Below are 20,354 nucleotides of genomic sequence, written 5' to 3' on the forward strand. Positions count from 1 at the left end.
AGGAAAAAAAAGGAGAGCAGAAAGAAATTAAAAGGGGGAAAGAGGGGAGTTTCTTTTGTAAGGCAAATAAGGCAGTTTAAAATTAGAATGCCAGAGCATCCCCAGGCAATAATTGAGCCGGCAAAGCGTTGATCACTGCCTGTAAACGTGTTGTATATATTAGGAGCCCACAGTTATTAACCCAAGGATACTGCTAATATAGAGGAGGTGGACAGGCCAGCCCCCTCTGGCCTTGTTCTCTCCCCCCACATGCCCTGCCCGAGGTGATTGATGCATCCATTCATTCATTGATGCATGCTTTCCCCACCATTCCTTAATTCTGTCTAGCATAGAAGAAGAACAGAAGATTCAGCTTGTGAATTGCTGCTGAATTCTTCTGTTCTTCTCCTTGGATTTGGTTTTCTGTCGGTTGATTGGTTGGTCTGTCCCAATCTTTGTAATTCCTCTGTGTTCATCTTGCAGTTTCTTGTTTCCCAATTGGATTTTTTGAGTAATTGTTTATTGATGACATTGAACTCCTTGTTGGATAGATCCTGTCTTGACAGCAATGCATGTGTTTCCCAGCCTGCAAAGAAATGCATCCGATCATTCGATGACAGAAACAAAATGGCAGCAAATTTAGCTTGTATGCATGAATGAAGAACAAAATGGCAGAAAATTTCTATCAAGAATTGCCCCATTGCCTGCATTGGATTTCGATTGTTTAGGTTCCTTGCCCACTGGTGCGGCGGTCAAGCTCTAATCCTCCCTTCCTGATTGATTCCTCGCAGCCAAATCCAAGAAGTAGAGCGGCTCCATTGACGGGGGAGGGGAGGGGGGATCGAGGTCGCAAAGCAGCAGCAATGGGGGAGCTGGTGGTGGCCGCGAGGTACTGGTGCCACATGTGCGCGACGGCGGTGAGCCCCGTCGGGGCGGAGATCAAGTGCCCCTACTGCAGCAGCGGCTTCCTCGAGGAGATGGAGACCGCCCGCAGCAGCATGGTCGTCAGCACCGCCGCCCACGGCCATGGCCACGGCGGCGCCGCGTTCCCCGCCGCCGACAACGCGATCTCCATCTGGGCCCCCATCATCGACAGCATGGTCGGCAGCGGCGGTGGCGACCACCCCATCGTCCGGCGCGGCCGCCGCGGCGGCAGCAACCGGCGCACAGTGGACGCCGCCATGGCCGCGGAGGACGACCTGGACAGCGTCGACTTCTCGCGCCGGCGGCGGCGCGCCACCGCGTTCCTCCGGCTCCTGCAGGCCATCCGGGAGCGCCAGCTGCAGCGCCTCGAGTCCCTCGGCGGTGCGCATGGCCTCGAGGCGGCTGACCACTACGGCGGCGGCCCTTTCGGCGGACGGAGCATGTTCGCCGGGGCCGGGGCTGGGGGCCCCGTGGCCGTGGGCGAGCACGGCATGGGCATGGCGCTGGGTGACTACTTCCTGGGCCCCGGGCTGGACGCGCTGATGCAGCAGCTGGCGGAGAACGACGCGGGGCGGCAGGGCACGCCGCCGGCCAAGAAGGAGGCCGTGGAGGCGCTGCCGACCGTGGAGGTGGTCGGCGCCGGAGCCGGGGACGACGACGGCGACGGCGCGGCCACCTGCGCGGTGTGCCTGGACGACTACGCGCCCGGCGAGTGCGCCAGGGAGCTCCCCTGCAGGCACAGGTTCCACTCCAAGTGCATCCTGCCGTGGCTCCAGATGCACAGCTCCTGCCCCGTCTGCCGCTTCCAGCTGCCGGCCGACGACGACCACAAGACCTCCTGCGGCAATGGCAGTGCCAGCAACGGCGGCAGCAGCTACGTCACGTTTGTCAGCGGTGATGTCAGCGACAATGGCAGCGGCAACGAGAATGGAGATGGCGGCGGGGCCGAGGCAGAGGATGCGGGCAATGATGAAGCTGCAGAGAGCGAAGGCGGCGTCGAACTTGATGCTGAGGCTGAAGGAAACGTGAGCCGGCTGCCGGCGTCGATACAGTGGCTCAACAGCCTCTTCACCCAGCAGGGGCAGGGGCCGGGGCCATCGCCGCCGTCCACGTCGGCAGCCGGCAGCAGCTCGCGCCAATTTGAGGAGGATTAAATCAATCAAATGCTGCTCCGGTCGAGCTCTTCTTGGCCGCCCATTGCAAGTGTGTGCAGGTGCCGTGGAAATTTGGAGCCTTTCTCTCCTTTTCTCCTGTTTCTGTATTACGAACTGGCCTCCCATGTTGGATTGGGTCATTTGAGTGAGTTTATAAAACGGGTTGTACAGTTTAAATTTGATTCATTTCGTCAAATTCAGCTGATGTCAATCAGTATCAGACTTTACGACGGTACTTTAACCCAATCCCAAAATCTCCAACTATCGGCACAACTCATCAGTTGCTTGTTTTAGATCAATTCCAAAACCTGCAACTATCGGCAGAACTGACCAGTTGCTTGTTTTAGATAAAACCCAGCAGCTACCAAATTGAGAATAAATGGGTAGACAGGTGAAAATTAAGCAACTTGGGTTGACAGGTGAAAATGAAGCAACTACCAAGTGGTTCAATCGTCATAGAAGTAGCAGCAGCTAAACAAGAGTTTCACTGTTTCAACGTTTACCCTTTAAAGAGTGAACAGCCACAACTTCATAACATAAAGGTTTTACCAAGAAGTAATCTTGGCAACAAAAATCTGTGGATATGCGTGGTCTCGCACAAAAAATTCCCCAAACAAAATGGTGTTGTACTGTTGCTGCCCCTAGTTCACAGTCAATAGCTTGATGACAGATGCATTCCCGATGCGGTGAAGGGCCACAATGGAATCACCAGCGTTGCAAAGCCCCGACTCCTTCGCATTCTTCATGGCAAACCTAAGTGCCTCTTCAGTGGCTTCGCTGTCGAAGGCTTTTGCAGTTCCAGCGCTCAGCATAGGGATTACACCCCTCACAATGAGACTCTGCCTAGCAGGCCCCTCGTCGCTGCAGGTCCAGTCAAACTCAACGGTCTTCAGCTCCGGAACCACAACAGACAGTATCGGCATTGATGGCCTATACTTGGCCACAAGCCTTGCAGTTGTTCCTCCCCTAGTCAGCACCAAGATAAGTGTCGCCTTAGCAGAGTTTGCTGTGCGGACCGCTGATGACGCAAGGCTCTCCAATGGGCTCATGGGAATTGGGGCTGATGACATGATTGATTTGAAAACAGCAGAATAGTCGACGCATGACTCTGCCTGCAAGCAGATCTTTGCCATAGTTTGCACTGCCAGTTCTGGATAAGCCCCAGCAGCTGTCTCGCCACTGAGCATGACACAGTCTGTGCCATCAAGAACTGCATTGGCGACATCTGTTGCTTCTGCTCGAGTAGGGCGAGGAGACTTGATCATAGACTCCAACATCTGGGTAGCAGTCACCACTGGTTTGCCCCGAATGTTGCACTTGAAAATCATCACCTTCTGTGCATAAAAGATCTTCTCTACAGGAATTTCCATCCCCAAATCACCTCTAGCTACCATAAAAGCATCTGACTGTGCCAGGATATCGTCAAAGTTGGCAACTCCCTCTTGGTTCTCAACCTGCAAATTCAAATTGATTGTAATAATCTGCTAGGTGAAGTGTAGAAATTGTATTATGCAAAAGAGGATGCCATACCTTCGACATCAGCATTATTGATTTGGCGTGCTCCCCAAGTACCTTCCTGACCTGCACAAGATCTGAACCTTTGCGGACAAACGACAAAGCAATCATATCAATCTTGTTCGGGACACCCCAATTAAGGATATCCTCCTTGTCCTTCTCAGTGAGTGTTGGGAGATCAACAACCACCCCTGGAAGATTGACATTCTTCCTCTCACCAAGCATAGCAGTGTTCTCGCAACAGCAGCGAACAAGGCCTTGCTGTTTATCACAATGAAGCACAGTGAGAGTGATGGTACCATCAGCACATAATATGATACTGCCTGGCTTCAGATCAATTGCTAACTTCTTATAACTCATTGATATCATGTTGTCATCCCCCGTTATGCTATAATCTGTGGAGATTGTGATTTCTTGACCCTTCTTCAACTGAATAGGCTTCCCATCTTTCAAAAATCCAGTACGGATCTCTGGACCCTGCAATGTATAAGACCCATGAATATCAGACCATTAAACTTCTATGGAATAAAAAGTGTACAAAAAAGAAGATAAATGTTTCTCCATACTAGAGACTTGAGATAAATTTACATTTAATTTCTGAGACTATCAAGCTGCACATGCAAGCAAGCAGAAAACTGATATTTGACGTTTGGTTTACACTCTACAGTAGTAGATAGGAATCAGGTCACGAACAAATACAGACAAACAAGTAAATGTACATATTGCAACTTTCTTCATCCAAGCAAGGATGCCAGATGTTGATATGCTCACGGTCACGACATGTTCATCCAAGCAAGACACCCCTTGTCTTGGTCAAAAACAATAATGTGAACCAAATCCAAGATCATACCAAGTACCAGATTTACACATAACAACTCAATAACATACCTACAGTCACTCTAAAACCAGCATAACATGTAAATATGTTATCTTTTGGGAGGTTGTACCAAGCCAGATATGCAATGAAATGAATAACCTGTTTTTGTGGATTGAAGCTGAAAAAAATACTTTCAATTTGAATCATAAATTCACAAAGATCAAAACTTGTATCCTGCACTGTGATTTTCAAGAAAACATAGATTCTGTAGCCTCCACATATTTCCACATAATTCAGGAAATAGTTTTCTGCAAGTTCAGACTTCAGATGCATGCGGAGAAATTCTGGAGGGGGATAATTCATTTCAATCCTAAGTTTGGTTGTATCAATGTTGGATGATTACCAATAGGCATGCACAATATCACCGACTTTTAATGCTGGCGCACCTAGGAAAAAGTTGGTTCATCTTGTGAGGACCTTTTTCCAGTAGAGCAGGACAGTTACTGAGGACTCAGGTCAGACCCAAACTGAGCTCGAACCACCTAGAAGCCCAGAGGAGACTCGATAAATTGCTTGGGTGACAGTCTCAGGTAGTTGCCATAGTTACACCCATGATTCCTTGCCCGATAGGGCCAACATTATTGAATGTATGAGTTTGTTGCTTAGGCTAGATGTGAAGGGATGCAAGTGCAATGGGTGTTTTTTCAGTTAGCTGCATGAGATAATGCACGCTGAATAGACATATTATTAGGTTGATTGGACTGAAATGCAAGTACAGGAAACATGAGACAAAAGTGTTTCATTAACATTATTGATTTGCTTTAATCCATCACAGCGACACCTAACACACCTAAATCATTCAGCGTCCACTCAGTAGCAAGGGTCTGATCTGATGAGAAGCTCAATTTAGAGCTCCCCTCCCATCGAGGCTGACACAAATCGTTATCTCCCTAGTTTGAAGCATTCATATGCAACCCAGACAACCATATATGTGGCTTCCAAAATGATTCAATATCATGTGGCTTGGTGGTGCTCCATTCAACCAACCAATCATATAATGACAGATGTTAGAAACATTGTTTTTTTAACAAATTTGTAGTGAAGTACCATGAGCATTGTTTCCGTGTTTGGTGCCCTGCGTTGCAATCAAGCAAACACAAATAAAGTATTACCACAGAAACAACCAAACTTTTATACTGGTGTTGCGAAGCACAAGATAGTGCATGCAGCCATGCACTAGATCTTTCAGGAGTTCTAATAGGTAAATCTCCAACTATTTCATTGTGACAGGCGTGCTAGTGTATGGAAGGTTAGGCCAGGTCTGGGACATCATTATGGTATTGTCAATCTCTCTGATTATGATCACCCAAAATTAAATTTGAGATATCTTAAGGTTTGTTTATATTGTACATGTGTACTAACTAAGTTTTATCACTACATTATCTAATACTACCTCCGTCCCATATTAAGTGACTCAAATTTGCCTTAATATGGATGTATCTATGCCTAAAAGGCATATACATGCAATAGGAAGTCACTTAATATGGGACGGAGGGAGTACATGTTGTACATTGCTCCTAATCAATATTTTACTGTACTGTCTCCACACTACAGATGCAACATCCCCAGTGGGATATTTAAAGAAAGTGCTAACCAATTGTGGTGGTCAAATACTGTTTGAACATCTTTGTATGAGTAACCGACAAGATAAATTAAAATCAATAGATAGTTATTCTTTTATATTGATATAGATAATTTATAAAATTTGTTGCAGCAGCAGCATAATATGGTCATAATAACCATAACAAGGACCGTGTAAAAAGCATGAGCCGTTACCAAGACGATGCAATGTCGAAACATGCATAAAGAAAAGGATCAATGTTACACCTGAGCTCCTTTCAACTGAGTTAAAGGCTAAATTTCTCCACATGACACAACAGCCTTCATGTTCGTCCATTTGCTACCATTTTGGTGATTCGATCATATTTAGATGGTGGCAGGGGGCAGGAATAATACATATATCCATTGGTACTGTGGTTACAAACATACCAGAACAGAACAAATAGACACAAATACTGGCTATGCCATGACGAGCTTGAGGACCACAGCCGACAGTGGAAAGAAATCGACAGCGGCAAGCTAACGAACGAAAAATTCAGGTGGGCTAGTAGGCAGTAAAACAGTTTACTCCATTGGTCCATTCAATAGCAAAATCCGCATGCAAATTAAGCTAGATATGCAGATAATTAATGGCTATCAGAAATATCTTCTACGAATTGCTCAAATTGCAGGAAAATGTCGGCATGCAAATCGAAACCGCAGGCATGAAAAAAGTACTAACATGCACAAATAGACAAAAAAAAAAGTACTAACATGCACAAGAAATCGAGATCGCGTCGAAGAGCAAGGTCGAGGAACATAGACCCGCAATAACCCCTGGAAGTTGCTAAGAATAGACAATTTTTTTTGCATAAAAGTACTCCTACAGAAAACAAAATCACTCGCCGATCCCCAACCAAAACCCCCATAGAACGGAGAACACACGTCAAACCTAACCTCCATCTACAAATGTTTTGTTTCCAGGGAACTCCGTCTACAGATGATAATCGGGGAGAAAGCGACAAATAAATCAGCGCTCGAAAGATACAGCTGGAAACCTAGACACGCCACAGGCAACAAAATTAAGCAAGCAGACAAGTCTGCACAGATCAGAACGACAGATGGCGGGGGGGAGAGGGACCTTGGTGTCGAGCATGACGGCACAGAGGATCCCGGTGCGCTCCATGGCGGCGTGCAGGTTGTCGAGCGTCTCCTGGTGGTACTCGTGGGAGCCGTGGGAGAAGTTGAAGCGGGCGACGCACATCCCCGCCCGCAGCAGCTTCTCGATCATCTCCACCGACCGCGAGGCCGGCCCCAGCGTGCACACGATCTTGGTCTTGGGCCGCCGCCGCATCACCGCGGCGCCGTACTCCCCGGCCTCCGGCTGCGACAGCTCCCCGTTCGACACCATCGCCTTTCTCGCCGCCAGATCTGCGACTGGGAAGGGGGAAGAGGAGATCGGCTGGGCGGGGATTCGGATTCTTCTTGCTCTCTCTCTCTCTCTCTGGCTCGCTTTCGGCGGCGGGGTGGTGGCGTGCTTCTTGCTGTCCAAGAATGGGGACGGCGCGGTTAAATAATAAGGCGAATTGTGAGGGGGAAATGGAAAGGGGAAAGTATTGCTTGCTGCTCCTCGATTCCTGGTGCTGCGCTGGCTTGTGCTTCTTGCTCTCCAAGAACAGGGTGCGCATAAATAACGCGGCGCTGGTCTCTCTGCAAGTCTCCGGTCAAAACCATGGGGAGTCCTCTGCCAGGCTGCCACTGACAGCTGGGGTCCCTACAGGAGGCATTGGTTTGAACCCGGAAATGTATTTGAAAAAAATAGAATCGAGAATGAAGTTTTCATTAGTTGAGGTTTTGTTTGCTTATGAGTTGGCTAACTTTATTAACCTAAAAAATACTCAGAATTGGTGCGCCAAGAAGTTGTATCAAACAAGGACCAAATTTTATTAATGACAAAAAATTTGGTAGGATAAAGTTTGGCCACCTTCCAAACATACTCTTATAGCGAAAAGGTCGTGAGTAATTTTACCTTGCTAAATCTGCATCTTTGGAAAATTTTATGATTATTATGGCCGTTTATTCGTAGCCTTCTGACTGACAGTTTTTCCATAAACATAACCATTGTACCGTACTAAAAATCTTTTATAACCAAAAGGTTTGTAACGGTGATCTACAAGGCTACAACCTACAAGTACACGTGGATGAACAAATGGTCTGATACGACATGAGAGAAAACGTCGAGCTTGTGTTTGAACCTTCTGTAACTCCAAACCGATATGGTACGTGGTACCGCATCGCCATAGACCTTCCGTTTTGATTTGACTTTCTAGATAAAATCTTGCACTGTCAGCTCCTCCTCTCTCTCAGTTGACCCCGACCAACGCTGGCCTTTTCTTAGCTCCTTTTTATTATTCGTCGATCGATAACCATCCATCGCACTGCATTACCCTGTTTTCGTGCCCACGTATTAATTCCTCCGTCGACATCATCCTTTAGCTCAAACAGGTGGCTGGTAGCACGCACTGCCACTTGCCCTCTTGTCTCCGCCCGAAAGTGACAGCAACCGTCTAATCTAATTTACGCGAAATAATGCGCGCCGGAACGAAAGAGAGACTGCATTTCCTTTTTCAATCTGCGAAGGCAAGTCTGCATTTTCCAACGGCGACTGACGACATGGAATGGAAGGGAAGGACAGCAGTGTTTTTCAAAAACAGGTTTCTGTCTCCGGTCTCCGCACATTGGCGTTGCAACTTGGAAACTGAACTCTGACCCTCAGCTCGGCTTCCCGTTCTAGAAAGTTCTAGAAGCGCATCGCCTCTGTCTCCCGTTCAGGAAATTTCACCGTCAGTCTGACCGTGTAACCACCGATCCTTGGCTACCTAAGTTACCTAACCCACCCAGTCAAATTATAGGTTATTTCAGTTAATACCTCGGTAAAACACATAAGCTTCCGGTCAGTGTGTAACAAAAGCTGAATCCAGAGCAAGTACCCAGGATAATTCGTGAACACTACGCATAACTGATAAGTTACAAACAGAGATCTAGAGACTCTTTCACATGACCTAAATAAATAATTAGAAAAACGTCAAAGTACGAAAAACAAAAAGGTGCAGTTGCAGGTTTTCCTCTACTAGCAAATAAGGATGAGGTGAAAAATTTCCAGGTTCCTCTTACTTTGCTCGAAAATTTCTATAGCCAAACTGGCCGTAATCTGAAGGCTACTACACTCTTTCTCCAGTTCCAGGTTTTTCTATCCATGTGCCTCATTAGCCTTTCTTATGGTTATGGTTGTAATAATGGAGCTGTTGCCTCCTAGTGTAACTTAGAGCTCATCATGGCCGGGCAGGTCCGAAGACGCGGAGTCGAGTTTCTGTTGCAGCTCCTGTTATACCCAGAAGTACGTTAGTTCCGAATCTTGATGCAAAGAAAGAAAAGACATTTGTAGTGGTGAGAGAAAGAACCTTCAGCTTCTCCTCAACGCATAGTGCAGGAGTAGACAATACAGCGACGTACCTGCCACGGGAGATGGGCATACATATAAGATGGTATAATGTGCATTTTATATAGATGGAAGGTGAATCATGAGAAATCTACATACTCGCATCTGCTGGGCTCATCGACGCCATTAAGCTCGTTGTTCAGCCCACATCTAAGCCTAACCTGCATAATATATGTAGCCACTCAGTTATATTTCAAGACCTGCAAACTGACAAAAGTATGTGTAAAGAGAATGCAACCCTGAATAATAGGAAGTACCTTCAGGCTTCTGTCAGGGCCATTCCAGCATTTGTCTCCATTGGAGAAGTGCATTATTCTGTATGATTCTTCAAATTTGTCCCAGCGCCTGATAGGAGAAAATTTTCATTTTATGGCACAATATAATAGCAAAACACTATTTTAAGGACAATGTATGCGTGCTTCGTGCACGAAATTGGATATTTGGGCCTGTGAACATTACACGCACAAAACAATAAAAGCTGTAATTTGCTTTCAAATATCTCAGATACAACCCTCATGCAGTGACACCTGCAACCCTACTTGTTTTTTCCCAAAATACCGTTGGTCTCAGACATATGGACCCACCAAATTTCAAATGCAAAATTTTCAACTGCCCAGAAGAATTGCAGAAAATCAAGCATATATGAGCCTACGGTTCAATTTTCAGCCAAGTCTAAGCTACTTTCTGTCCAGTAACGATCCAAATCATGGTCAAAATTTTGAAGTGCCCAGAAAAAACTGAAAATTTTATAGAAAATCAAGCATAATCATATCAGTATACTTGTCAATTTTCAGTAAAATAGAAGCTACTGTTGAGGAGAAAATCGTGCGAGCTCTGTTAGATCTTATCGGAACAGGGGCAGTTTGGTGATTTTAGGCTTTGCCAGGTTGGTCAAGAGGCTTTGACTAACGTAGGTTGGTAATGCCTATGGATGGCAAAAAGAGAAGGAAATCGAACATATCGGTCATATGAAAACATAGTCCTGTATATAAAATTGCACAAACTTGCCAATCTACACAAGCCTACATATCATTAGTTCATTGCGGCTCATAAGGCAGTTTGCTCCACTCTTAGGAAGAACAGAAACACACAGCTTAGTATGAAGTTTATTCAATGAATTTAGTATTGAAATGAGTGAAACATACCCCAGGTTAGTGGAACTGTGTCCTTCCACCTGTGAAGCTTTCTTGTACGGACAGACCTTGTAAACATACCTGGCAATAAGGATCACGATTCACTAATGAGTGGAACTCATATAGAATATGAAATGAGAATAAAGTACATTTTATAGAAAGGTTTAAACAGAAAGAAACAAAAAAACATGTGAGATTGGATCCTAAAGTATACACATACTTGCCCTCCTTGCCTTCGAAGCACTGGTCATAGAAGTAATAGAACTCCTTCTCGTTGCCTAAAATGAATGCATTATTTCAATTAATTTCGATTTTCCACAGATTTACTGGGGTAACATATTAAATAGACTAATAAACCAGATGTAATCAGCGTCTAAAATACAAGTCAAACTTTTAAGACTAAGAAAAACATTGTTCTAAAGAAATGAAGGCTCAACAGTGAAATGTATTGAAGGTATCACAAATGGAAATGCAAAAAAGTTAAATGGGCTCAGCTAAATTATTCTAAAAAAAATAGAAAATTGTATTTGGCAGAAACTTACGAAGTGGTATCTTTGTTTCTTTGGTTGGATTACCCTATCCTGTAAATGCCTCCTAAGTTGTTTTTTAGCCATTTAAAGACCCCGGTTATTCCCTGAAACTTCCGCAAATCCAGTCTAGGTAAAATCATGCTAAAAGGGCGCTTTTGCAAAGAAACCATCTTAGCGTTCTATTTCAGTTATCTTAACAAGAATAAAGAACCTCCTGGATAGCTAAAGCAATATTTTCATTAATGGAAAGCACAATAACAGCAACTCAAGATCATTAAAGCTATAAACACCCCCACATTAAGAGCTAAACATAATAGCCTACAGTGGTGGAGCTAGGATCTTTCAAAGGCTAGGGACAAATACGAGCTAGGTTGAACAGGAGAGATAGAAAAACATATTTACATATTAGAAGCCTAGGGCTATCTATGCCTTTACAAATCCACAAATTAGACATATTAGTATCAAATTGATCACTAGCAATTTAGCTAAGCATGAGGAAACAGCCCAATTTGTCCCATGCCTATATCTGCCCCTGATTGTATACAAGTGAGTGATGAAATCAATCACCAAGTGAACAAAGTTTGAACTGACTTACCAAAATCTTGCTTTAGCTTGTCCGTCAGAGTGGTTATCCTAGACTGAATTTTGGACAGCTTTGTGCTGGCATCGTCATACTCCTTCCGAACATGAGATGCCTCTAAAATCATAGGTTTAAGTGTTATAACATCCCACATAATTCATGGAAGATCATCAAAACTAGTATTTACAACCTACCTGACAAATCCACGGGGGTCTTGAAAAAGTTGAATTTTTGTAGAACATTTTGTGCAGTTTGCTGAATCTTGTCTAGCCATGATGCTTGTCCTGAGGCAGTTAAATCTTAAGGGAAAAATAAAAACAAATAACCAATAATCACACAAATTTTATAAGAGTCGAATCATACAAAAAAAAATACCTGAATGGTCATCACCTTTGTGGTCGTCATCAGATTTATAAGAGTCACTTTTGTGGTCGTCGTCAGATTTATAAGACTCATCAGGTTCTTCATGATCATCTGCATATTCATCATCTGATGCATTAGACAAGTCATCATCAAATTTATGCCTGTCATCCTCAACTTCTGAATGATAGCCAGCATAATTTTCTTCTGCGGGTTCTGGTATATCATGCACATCTTCTAGTCCTTCTTCTGCGGGTTCTGGTATATCAAGCTCATCCTCATGACCCTTTTTATCGCCTTTACCAACATCATCTACATTTTCTCCAGTCCAGCGGGAAGCTACCAAACGACCTAAATCCTCCTTTGATAAACCTTCAGAGTTGACAGAAGTAAGGTCCTGCAAAACATAACACAATGCTTCATAAGAATCATAACTTGAACTGCAAATGCATTCCCAAGAGAGCAAGGCATTCTTTTGGGTCCTTGATAGTGTAAGCAAAAACAATAATAACGTCACAAGAAAGATTAACCGTCCTTAACCAAGTATAATCGAAGATAAAGACAACAAAAATGTGAAAAGACAAGCAAGTGTTAATGATGATGGTATAGCTTATCAGTTATGAGACATCGGACATCTAGCCAACCAACACATGAGAACAGATTGCAGAACTCATCAATTATATTTGTCCACAAAAAGGATGTCCAGTCCAGGTGCTTAGATTGTATTTGGCTGGATGCTAGGCCTGGCTGACATGCAAGTTTTGCACTCAGCTCCAGGTGCACTCTGATGCACATGACTTGTTAACATGCGGTCCATATGGCCAGCCGCACATAACATTGTGCGGACAACTGGGTTGAACAAATGGATATACCAAATGGGAGCACTAAAAGGCAAAATGAGTTAACATGTTTGAAGAGGACTGTAAAAATATTGGTTTATGAGTCATAAGAGGGGAGCATACGCAAAAAAAGAAAGAAAAACAAAACACTTTTGGAAGGGAGAACATAACCAGATTATAATCTCAATAAATGTTACTTCATAGCATTGAAAAATACTTAACAAATAGTGACACAAGTCAGCTGCGAAGCAGTTACTGACCTGCTCTTTTGTAGGTACTGCAGACATCTCCTTCGGCAGTGCATCATCTCCAGTTCCAGCTTTAATGTCCAGCTGACATAGAAACCATGCATATATAAATGGTCAATTTTGATAATGAAATGTGAGCAAGCAGGATTTTGATGCTGTAATACCAAAGCTAAATTATACCTCCTCAACAGATGTCCCACTTTCTGGTGAGTGATTTTCATTGTCCGTGACATGTCCATCATGATGTTCAGCTACCTATGTTAAAGAGTAGGACCAAGATAATATAAATATCTTTTCATAACAGTGAATTAAAAAGGGCATGCAGTAAGTGCATACATCTCCTATGGGAGTGAGGGCTACACTATTTTTGCCAATAGTCATCAATTCCCTCCGTCCGGTTTTAAGTGTCGCAACTTTGTCTAGATATGCATGTACCTACACACTAAAACGAGTCTAGATACATGCGTATCTAGACAAAGTTGCGACACTTAATACCGGACAGAGGAGTATGTTCTTTAGTCATTTCGGGTTTTTAGTTAACCGTGAAAATTGTTATCCCCTGTGTTATAAGGTGTCACCACCAAAAAGTTGAGAGGCTCTGGGATGTCACAGCACTCACCTTGCCTTCCTCACGTGCGGCATTCATGTGAGGCCATAGCACCCCCATGGCGCACAGCTAGGTGCCGTCTGGAGGCAAGGCAGGCGGCATGATTGCTCGGTGGGAAAGAAAAGCATGGCACAGGAGCGAGCAAAAAAGGAGGCTCAAAGGAGTTGCCAAGAAGAAATAACAGGAGAGAGGATAGGTGAGTATGGCATTGTATCGCCACACGTAGGTAATTAGGGGGTGTGGTAATGGTCAGGTACCTCGCCTTGTCCTATCCCCATGATAACTATGTACATCGATTCAATAAAATGTTTCTGCATAGCTTCACTGAAAACTTCCAGTCTCCACAGTACATGGAGTATATGATTCTTGGTGCACATATGCATATGACAGCTGCGACTATAGCACAGTTAAGAGTTAACGATTCATTTTTTTAAGATGCTAAAAATTACGTTCATTTAGACCAAAACCGTACAAATAAAACAACCATTTAACGCTTATTTTGTACATGGGCACACTAAATGACCAATGAAATACAAAACTAAAAGAAACAATGATTTCTTGATTAATTCAATACATGTGTGAATAATTTTAACAGGAATATGCACTTAAACCATTTAAACGATGACAGTTCTCTACCAACTCCCAATTATAATAACCTATTAAGTTCAAAACTTTAATCAACATGAGTTATTCAAACTGAGGTGACAATAATCAACATGGAAAAAGGCAGGAAGGATTTCAATCTATATAGAAAGAAATGCCAACCTTGCTTTCACCTTCTTGCGCATTCTGGTTAGTGTCCTGAGAATCTGCTTCCTGAGAGGCATCAGGTGCTTTCTTTTCCTCAGCAGCTTTCTTTTCAGCTTCTTCTTTAATTCTCTTTTCTTCCTTCTCTTTTATTAAGCGCTCCTCTTCCTCTGCCTTCTCTATTAATCTCTTTTGCTCTAAATAGTATGGACAGTCTTACGTTAACATAAATACTATCCACTGAAAATTAGCATCTTCGACAACATTATTCAACATATCAGTCTTTTGGAAAATGACCAGTACTTAACAAGGAGCTCACCTTTGAGCTTGTCAACAAGCCCTTGGAGTATCTTCTCTTCACCCTTCAGTTTTGTTAGCTCGGCTTCATCTTTAGCAATTGCCACTTTTGCCTTTTCAACCTCCTGATTCCGAATAACGACGCCACTTTTATATGTAGCTACTTTCTTCTTCAATTTCTCCCTAGCGGCCTTGCCAGCTTCCCAGCATGTATTCTTACAAGTAGTGTTGCTACCATATTCATCACTCCCATCACAACAATCTAGAAGGCAATGATGAAGGAGTAGAGGAAATTAGAACAATACTGTAGGTTCACACGTCAAAGGAACAGGAACTCTGGCAAGTTTATCAGTCTCTAGTCCTGTTGTATCTTATCTTTAGTTTAACAAAAACAAGCAAGGAAACAAAATGACAGGCATTGATTATTAGCCTCTTACCGCATATACCATCATTCACCCACGATGAGAAGATCGTAATTGGAGAATGGCCAGCATTCTGGCAGTAGAATTTCCCCTCTGGGCATGCAGAAGTCCCTGCGAAGGAGAAAAGAAACTCAATTCGACTAATTGCTCACCTACAATACATTTCAACCAGCACTGGCACAAATAATCAGCCTAACAGTGTAAGTATCACAACTTCCTCCGCTTGGGACCCCGAAACTACTATCATTCAAACTAACCCGCACATGCCATCAAATTAAGGAGCCTGGCTGGTTGGCTCAACCAAATCGCAGAGAAATCACCCCACAGGCCAAAAAAAAAAAAAAAGAACAAGAAGAGGAAGGGGGGCCGTACCGGGCTCGTCGGTGCCGTCGGCGCAGTCGCAGAAGTCGTCGTTCAGCTGATCCCTGGTGAACTTGCCCGATCCGTTCCTGCACTTGATCACGCCGCCCCTATAGTACGCCTCATCTGCACCCAGCAACGCCAAATCAAGAACCGCATCTATCTAGCAAAAGCAGAGGAGTGGAGAGCAGAGCGCGGGCAGATCCGGGGAACCTTGCGGAGCGATGCCGAGGGTCTCGAGAGGTAGACTGAACGGGGCGGCGGTGGCGGCAAAGATCCATAGGAGGAGGGGGAGCGCTAGGAGCTTCATGGCTGGCCGGAGCAGTACACGGGACGGGCCGGCGATAGGTTAGCTCACGCAGGCGTGGGTGTTCAGGTTCGGCCGTTCGGGTGTCAAGGGACAAGGGGAAAGAAAGAACCGCCACGTCCAGCGGAACATGAAATACTCTCAAGTCTCAACCTCGAGTGTTTACTGTACAAATATACGAGTACATCCGTCAAAAGAATATGTACACAGTACCGACTACGATTTGTACAAACAATTTTTTTAATCTATACTTTTGATTATTATTACTCCTCCGTCCCAAAATAAGTGTCTGAATTTATATAAAAATCTACACAAATCAAGTACGCAGTAACTTATTTTGGAATGGAGAAAATATTATTTTGGATGATCTTTATAGGCTACGAAAACCCTCTCCACGAACCAACCAGACAGTCAAAACTGAAAAATAGATATGGATTGCATTTCTACGCCTCGGTTCTATGAAGTCCTCCATTCATTCACTATTTATGTTTTCCATCGTGTAGATAGCTGCCAATGTTGAGCTCTTACCACTAAGCACCTTACAAAATCATGCAAAAAGAAGACTGAGAGTTTACTCCTAGCAACGCAAGTAGAGTCTGCCACATGATCTGAAATATTTTGTGGTTATGGGGCAGAGGTGCCAAAAGGGAATAAGTACAGCAATAGAAGTAATTTAAAATTGAGATGTTCATGACATCCATACTGCTCCTTCGTCCCATATTAAGTGTCGAAATATTACATGTATCTAAACGTATTTTAGTATATAAATGCATCCATATTTAAACAAATTTGAGTCACTTAATATGAGACAAAGGGAGTACCATAAATTGAAAGGGGCATAGAAAACGCTGCCCTTTCTTCACAATGCCCTTAAAATCCATGGAAATAGAAGAATTTTGGTATAAAGTAACATACCTACGTGGTTTAACAGAAAAAAGAATCATCCCTTCAGACTGCAGTCATGTACTCTCTCAGTTCCATAATTCTTGTCGAAATATTACACGTATCTAGACACTTTTAGGAATAGATATATCTATTTTTGAGCAAATTTGAGACAAGAATTATGGAACGGAGAGAGTATCTTTGATCGCGATGTGCACAAGATATATATGCATGCTCTTATTATTACTCAGTTCTCATTCAGAAAAGAAAAATGACTACTGAATTTGGGATAGAGAAAGTTTAAATTTATTTTTTGAAGATCATAAATTATTTTGCACCCCGATGCACCTGCCTCAGTCTCTCTTGCCCTCCATGGCTATCACAATACTCGGGAAGATGTAGAACTGCAGAAATAATGTCGTGTTAAGAACATTATTCGAGACGGAGGAAATACATAGATTTGTGCACTTGTACCAAGGTATCTCTCTTGATTTGAACCGTCCCAAAATGTTTGAGAAAGGACGGAAATAAGGTCTAATCGGCTAAGGAAGGCCGATTCAAACCAAAAAACTTGACCGAAAGGCTAAAGTTCAACGCCCCTAGTAACTTGACCAATGTTTGAGATATAGTTGATCATTAACTGGTCGACACCAATCCGAGTAGCCGATTTTTAGGCAGGGGAAAGGAATCTACGGCAAAACACGAAGCTTCCCACCTTTGCGTCATGTTTTTTTGCCGTGCTTCACACGCAATTCTCAACTTTTGAAAAACGCCGCTGTAGTGGTATCTGTTGACCCATTGTAGTGACATTTTTTTTGAAGAATTTGCAATGGCTCAAAAGACAAGAATTACAGTGGCATTTTTCAAATTCGCCAAAATTGAAACGGTTAACCCCCCATCAGTCCATGCATGCAATTAGAGATAAATTATGGAGCAATGGCATATAGCAGAAGCCACGTTTAAAAAAACACGACATTGGCAAACAGATTGATCAATGTAAACCGTACTACATATTAACAATAACTAAAAATGAAACGATTAGTTCATTACAGCAGCAAAAATACTATTTATGAATCCAGTAAAACGATCCTTGTCTTGGTTAAAAAAAAGTAAATGATCTTTTCATAAAAAACAAATCTTTACTCCCTCAGTTTCACAAAACATCTCATATATATAGATTTGTGCACTTGGACCAAGATATTTCTCGTAATGAGTATGACCAGTTATTGGCTCGAGAGAACAATAAGAAGTGTGTCGTGGAACAAAGAAGAAAAAGAAATTATAAGGGGTGTTTTGTAGAACGGAAACATTTTTTGAATCGATAAGACTCGGTGTCGCATTTCTCCACCGCGTCCCCGACCCGCCTGACCCCGCACATCGCCAAAATTCCGGGCTCCTCGTCTGCGCCGACCCGCTTGAGCGTGACATCGAACGCCTCGACGCCGGACCTGGCGTCCTCCGCGAGCCCGTCCAGCAAGAACCCCGGAAGGCGCACCCCGACGCCTCGCGCCGCGTCGCGCCAGTCCGCGGACTTCCTCACCCCGATGCAGAGGTAGGCCGGCAGGGCCCGAGACGCGACCAGCGGCACACAGCGGTAGGACACCTCGGCGTAGGTGCGGGCGTCTAGGCACGCGCGGCAGCCGTGGCTGCCCGAGTTGACGCACACCGTGAGGTTGAACACCGGGTTGATCGTCAGGGCGGTGAGGTCGTCGGCGGGCGGCAGCGATGGCGATGTTGGCGGGGGGGGGGGGGAGGAAGTCGAGGCCGGAGACGGAGTCGATGGCAACGTAGAGGTTCATCTGGGGAGCGCGAAGACGGAGACCATGACATACGTGAAGATGAAGATGACGAATAGAATCGCGAGACACCAGAAGCAGCACTTGCGCTCGCCTTCTGAGCAGGAGGTGTCGGCTGACTCGGATTCCATGGTTGTACGCGTCGGTCGATTTGCTATGCCTTCCGCGATGTAAACGATCGTAGGGAGAGGCGTTTGGATGTATCTTGGCTTTTGGGGGTCTCCAGGGCTGTCGTATATATATCTCCGTGCATGCATGTATTTTCCAAATTTAACGTGTGGCAGCTTCTTTCTATATGTTCCGCACGTGGCTAGCTAAATATACTCTGTTGTTGTTCTCGACAACAATTAGAGTAAGGGGTGCCAAAACTCGGTGGCACAACTACGATTATAAAAGTACGGTGTGTACGCCGGCCTTATAGCGAAGGTCGCCGTACACTTGGACAAGTTGACACGTCGATATTTTTTGAATAGGTTCGGTCGACCCTGCGGGTGCGACTTAGCCCTATGTTAGGAGAGGCTTCGAAGGGGTCATTAGCAAAAGCGTTTGGGTCGATCGAGACTCTCCGAATCACTTAGCGAGAGGTCGAAAGAGGCCGCCTCGTACTTGGGCCGAACGAGGCTTCCCAAGTAGCGAGGTCGAGATACCCTTAAGACTCTAACCTGATTCCCTCTTCTTCGGGCTCGGGCCGAACGAGACTTTCCGAAATCCCGAAACTAGAGCTCCTCTCAAAGAGGCTCTCTAGCCCTCTCCCCTTGAGTTTATTAAAGTGAGAGTGAATGGTACATGTCCCATGGGGGGCATTTATATCCTAGGGGTTCATGACAAAAGACCATGGCTACCCTTGGTGGAGAGAGAAAAGTGGGGGCAAAATGGTAAAAGTAGCTTCTTGATCCATTGCTTTTGTGTGCACCATGTGGGAAAAGTGGGGCTTGGTCCATGGTCCATCATGGACTAAGGGCCCCCTACTCACACCTTTCTTGCCTCCTAAAATAGCTCATTTGACCCTTTAACCATGGCATGAGAGGATTGACTTGTTGACTTGTATTCCTTTAGCAAAAAACCGGGACCTTAGGGGTCTCTCTGCGAGAAAACCGGTGTCCCAAAGGACTATTTTGCAAAAATCAGGAACCCTGAGGGTCTCCCCGAAATTTTCGGGGTCTTATTGACAATTTTCCCAAAATCTTGGGCTTTCCTGCAAAAGAAACGAATCCCGCCGGCCGCGTGGGCCAACTGGGCCGCCGGCGCATGAGGTGGGCCGGTAACTGGGCCGGCGCCCAAGCTGCCTCCCGCACTCCTGTTTTTTTGTAGGCCGATTTCTTGGGCCATAGTTGGGCCGCGGCCCAACAGGACCCGATACCGGTTCAGGATCAAGTGACCGGATCCAACGGCCATGGGCGAGAGGACGCCCTAGACCGGATGGCCCCTAGCCGGCTTCTTCCTTCGTACGATGGGGACCGAACGGGCGGCCTCCCCTACCTTTTGCAGGCGTCGGGCGTCACCGGAGATGACGCCGGCGAGGTGAGGACGCAGGGCCCGGGCGCGGGGCGCCTTCTTTTGGCCAGGCTGCTCCCCTTTAGGGAAAAGAGAGAGCCTTCCCTCACTTCTTTTCCCTTCCCTTGTCTTGTTTCACAGTGGCCAAGGACGGCGAGGTGTCGACCTCCGGTTGGCCGGCGCGGATGCCAAGGATGCCCTTGGGGCCTATAAAATGGAACCAGGAGTTCATAGGGGAGCTCCACACCGGTCTTGTTTGATCTTT

General features: G+C 44.9%; 3 protein-coding genes across 8 annotated transcripts; 1 reads left to right on the forward strand and 2 right to left on the reverse strand.

Moving 5' to 3' along the window:
* The first annotated feature begins 122 nt into the window (after positions 1-122).
* On the forward strand, positions 123-2,303 carry LOC100833984 (E3 ubiquitin-protein ligase SIRP1). Of its 2 annotated transcripts, none has more exons than XM_003565608.4 (2): positions 123-263; positions 771-2,303. In XM_003565608.4, the coding sequence occupies exon 2, from the start codon at positions 843-845 to the stop codon at positions 2,055-2,057; it is 1,215 nt and encodes a 404-aa protein (XP_003565656.1). In that variant the 5' UTR covers positions 123-263; positions 771-842; the 3' UTR covers positions 2,058-2,303. The 2 variants fall into 2 exon arrangements, with proteins under 2 accessions (XP_003565656.1, XP_014754691.1); XM_014899205.2 differs by having other exon boundaries at positions 195-420.
* A 166-nt stretch (positions 2,304-2,469) lies between these two features.
* LOC100821914 (pyruvate kinase, cytosolic isozyme) lies at positions 2,470-7,663 on the reverse strand. 2 transcript variants are annotated; one of them, XM_003567064.4, is made up of 3 exons: positions 7,130-7,663; positions 3,588-4,049; positions 2,470-3,511 (listed from the first exon to the last, which is right to left on the reverse strand). In XM_003567064.4, exons 1-3 carry the CDS (start codon positions 7,397-7,399, stop codon positions 2,699-2,701), a joined length of 1,545 nt encoding a protein of 514 aa, XP_003567112.1. In that variant the 5' UTR covers positions 7,400-7,663; the 3' UTR covers positions 2,470-2,698. The 2 variants fall into 2 exon arrangements, with proteins under 2 accessions (XP_003567112.1, XP_010230775.1); XM_010232473.3 differs by lacking the exon at positions 7,130-7,663 and adding an exon at positions 6,763-7,012.
* Positions 7,664-8,936: 1,273 nt separating this feature from the next.
* On the reverse strand, positions 8,937-16,034 carry LOC100826220 (glucosidase 2 subunit beta). Of its 4 annotated transcripts, none has more exons than XM_010232476.3 (16): positions 15,824-16,034; positions 15,623-15,736; positions 15,266-15,361; positions 14,851-15,090; positions 14,550-14,728; positions 13,358-13,432; positions 13,190-13,261; positions 12,121-12,487; positions 11,925-12,014; positions 11,746-11,847; positions 10,841-10,898; positions 10,633-10,701; positions 9,745-9,832; positions 9,587-9,648; positions 9,450-9,501; positions 8,937-9,370 (listed from the first exon to the last, which is right to left on the reverse strand). In XM_010232476.3, the coding sequence occupies exons 1-16, from the start codon at positions 15,918-15,920 to the stop codon at positions 9,311-9,313; spliced, it is 1,821 nt and encodes a 606-aa protein (XP_010230778.1). In that variant the 5' UTR covers positions 15,921-16,034; the 3' UTR covers positions 8,937-9,310. The 4 variants fall into 4 exon arrangements, with proteins under 4 accessions (XP_010230778.1, XP_010230777.1, XP_010230776.1 ...); XM_010232475.3 differs by having other exon boundaries at positions 11,925-12,029; XM_010232474.3 differs by having other exon boundaries at positions 12,106-12,487.
* Positions 16,035-20,354: the final 4,320 nt, after the last annotated feature.

The sequence above is a fragment of the Brachypodium distachyon genome, chromosome 2 (assembly GCF_000005505.3).
Source record: "Brachypodium distachyon strain Bd21 chromosome 2, Brachypodium_distachyon_v3.0, whole genome shotgun sequence".
In the NCBI taxonomy this organism is placed as follows: domain Eukaryota; kingdom Viridiplantae; phylum Streptophyta; class Magnoliopsida; order Poales; family Poaceae; genus Brachypodium; species Brachypodium distachyon.

Coding starts and splice junctions, on each gene's coding strand:
- LOC100821914 (XM_003567064.4), bottom strand. CDS start 7,399: ATGGTGTCGAACGGGGAGCTGTCGCAGCCGGAGGCCGGGGAGTACGGC. Junction 4,050..7,129: donor CCGTCATGCTCGACACCAAG/GTCCCTCTCCCC, acceptor TATACATTGCAG/GGTCCAGAGATCCGTACTGG. Junction 3,512..3,587: donor CAATAATGCTGATGTCGAAG/GTATGGCATCCT, acceptor TTGAATTTGCAG/GTTGAGAACCAAGAGGGAGT.
- LOC100826220 (XM_003567076.4), bottom strand. CDS start 15,920: ATGAAGCTCCTAGCGCTCCCCCTCCTCCTATGGATCTTTGCCGCCACC. Junction 13,433..14,549: donor CGCAAGAAGGTGAAAGCAAG/GTTGGCATTTCT, acceptor TCTTTAACATAG/GTAGCTGAACATCATGATGG. Junction 9,502..9,586: donor GATGAGCCCAGCAGATGCGA/GTATGTAGATTT, acceptor CTCCCGTGGCAG/GTACGTCGCTGTATTGTCTA.
- LOC100833984 (XM_003565608.4), top strand. CDS start 843: ATGGGGGAGCTGGTGGTGGCCGCGAGGTACTGGTGCCACATGTGCGCG.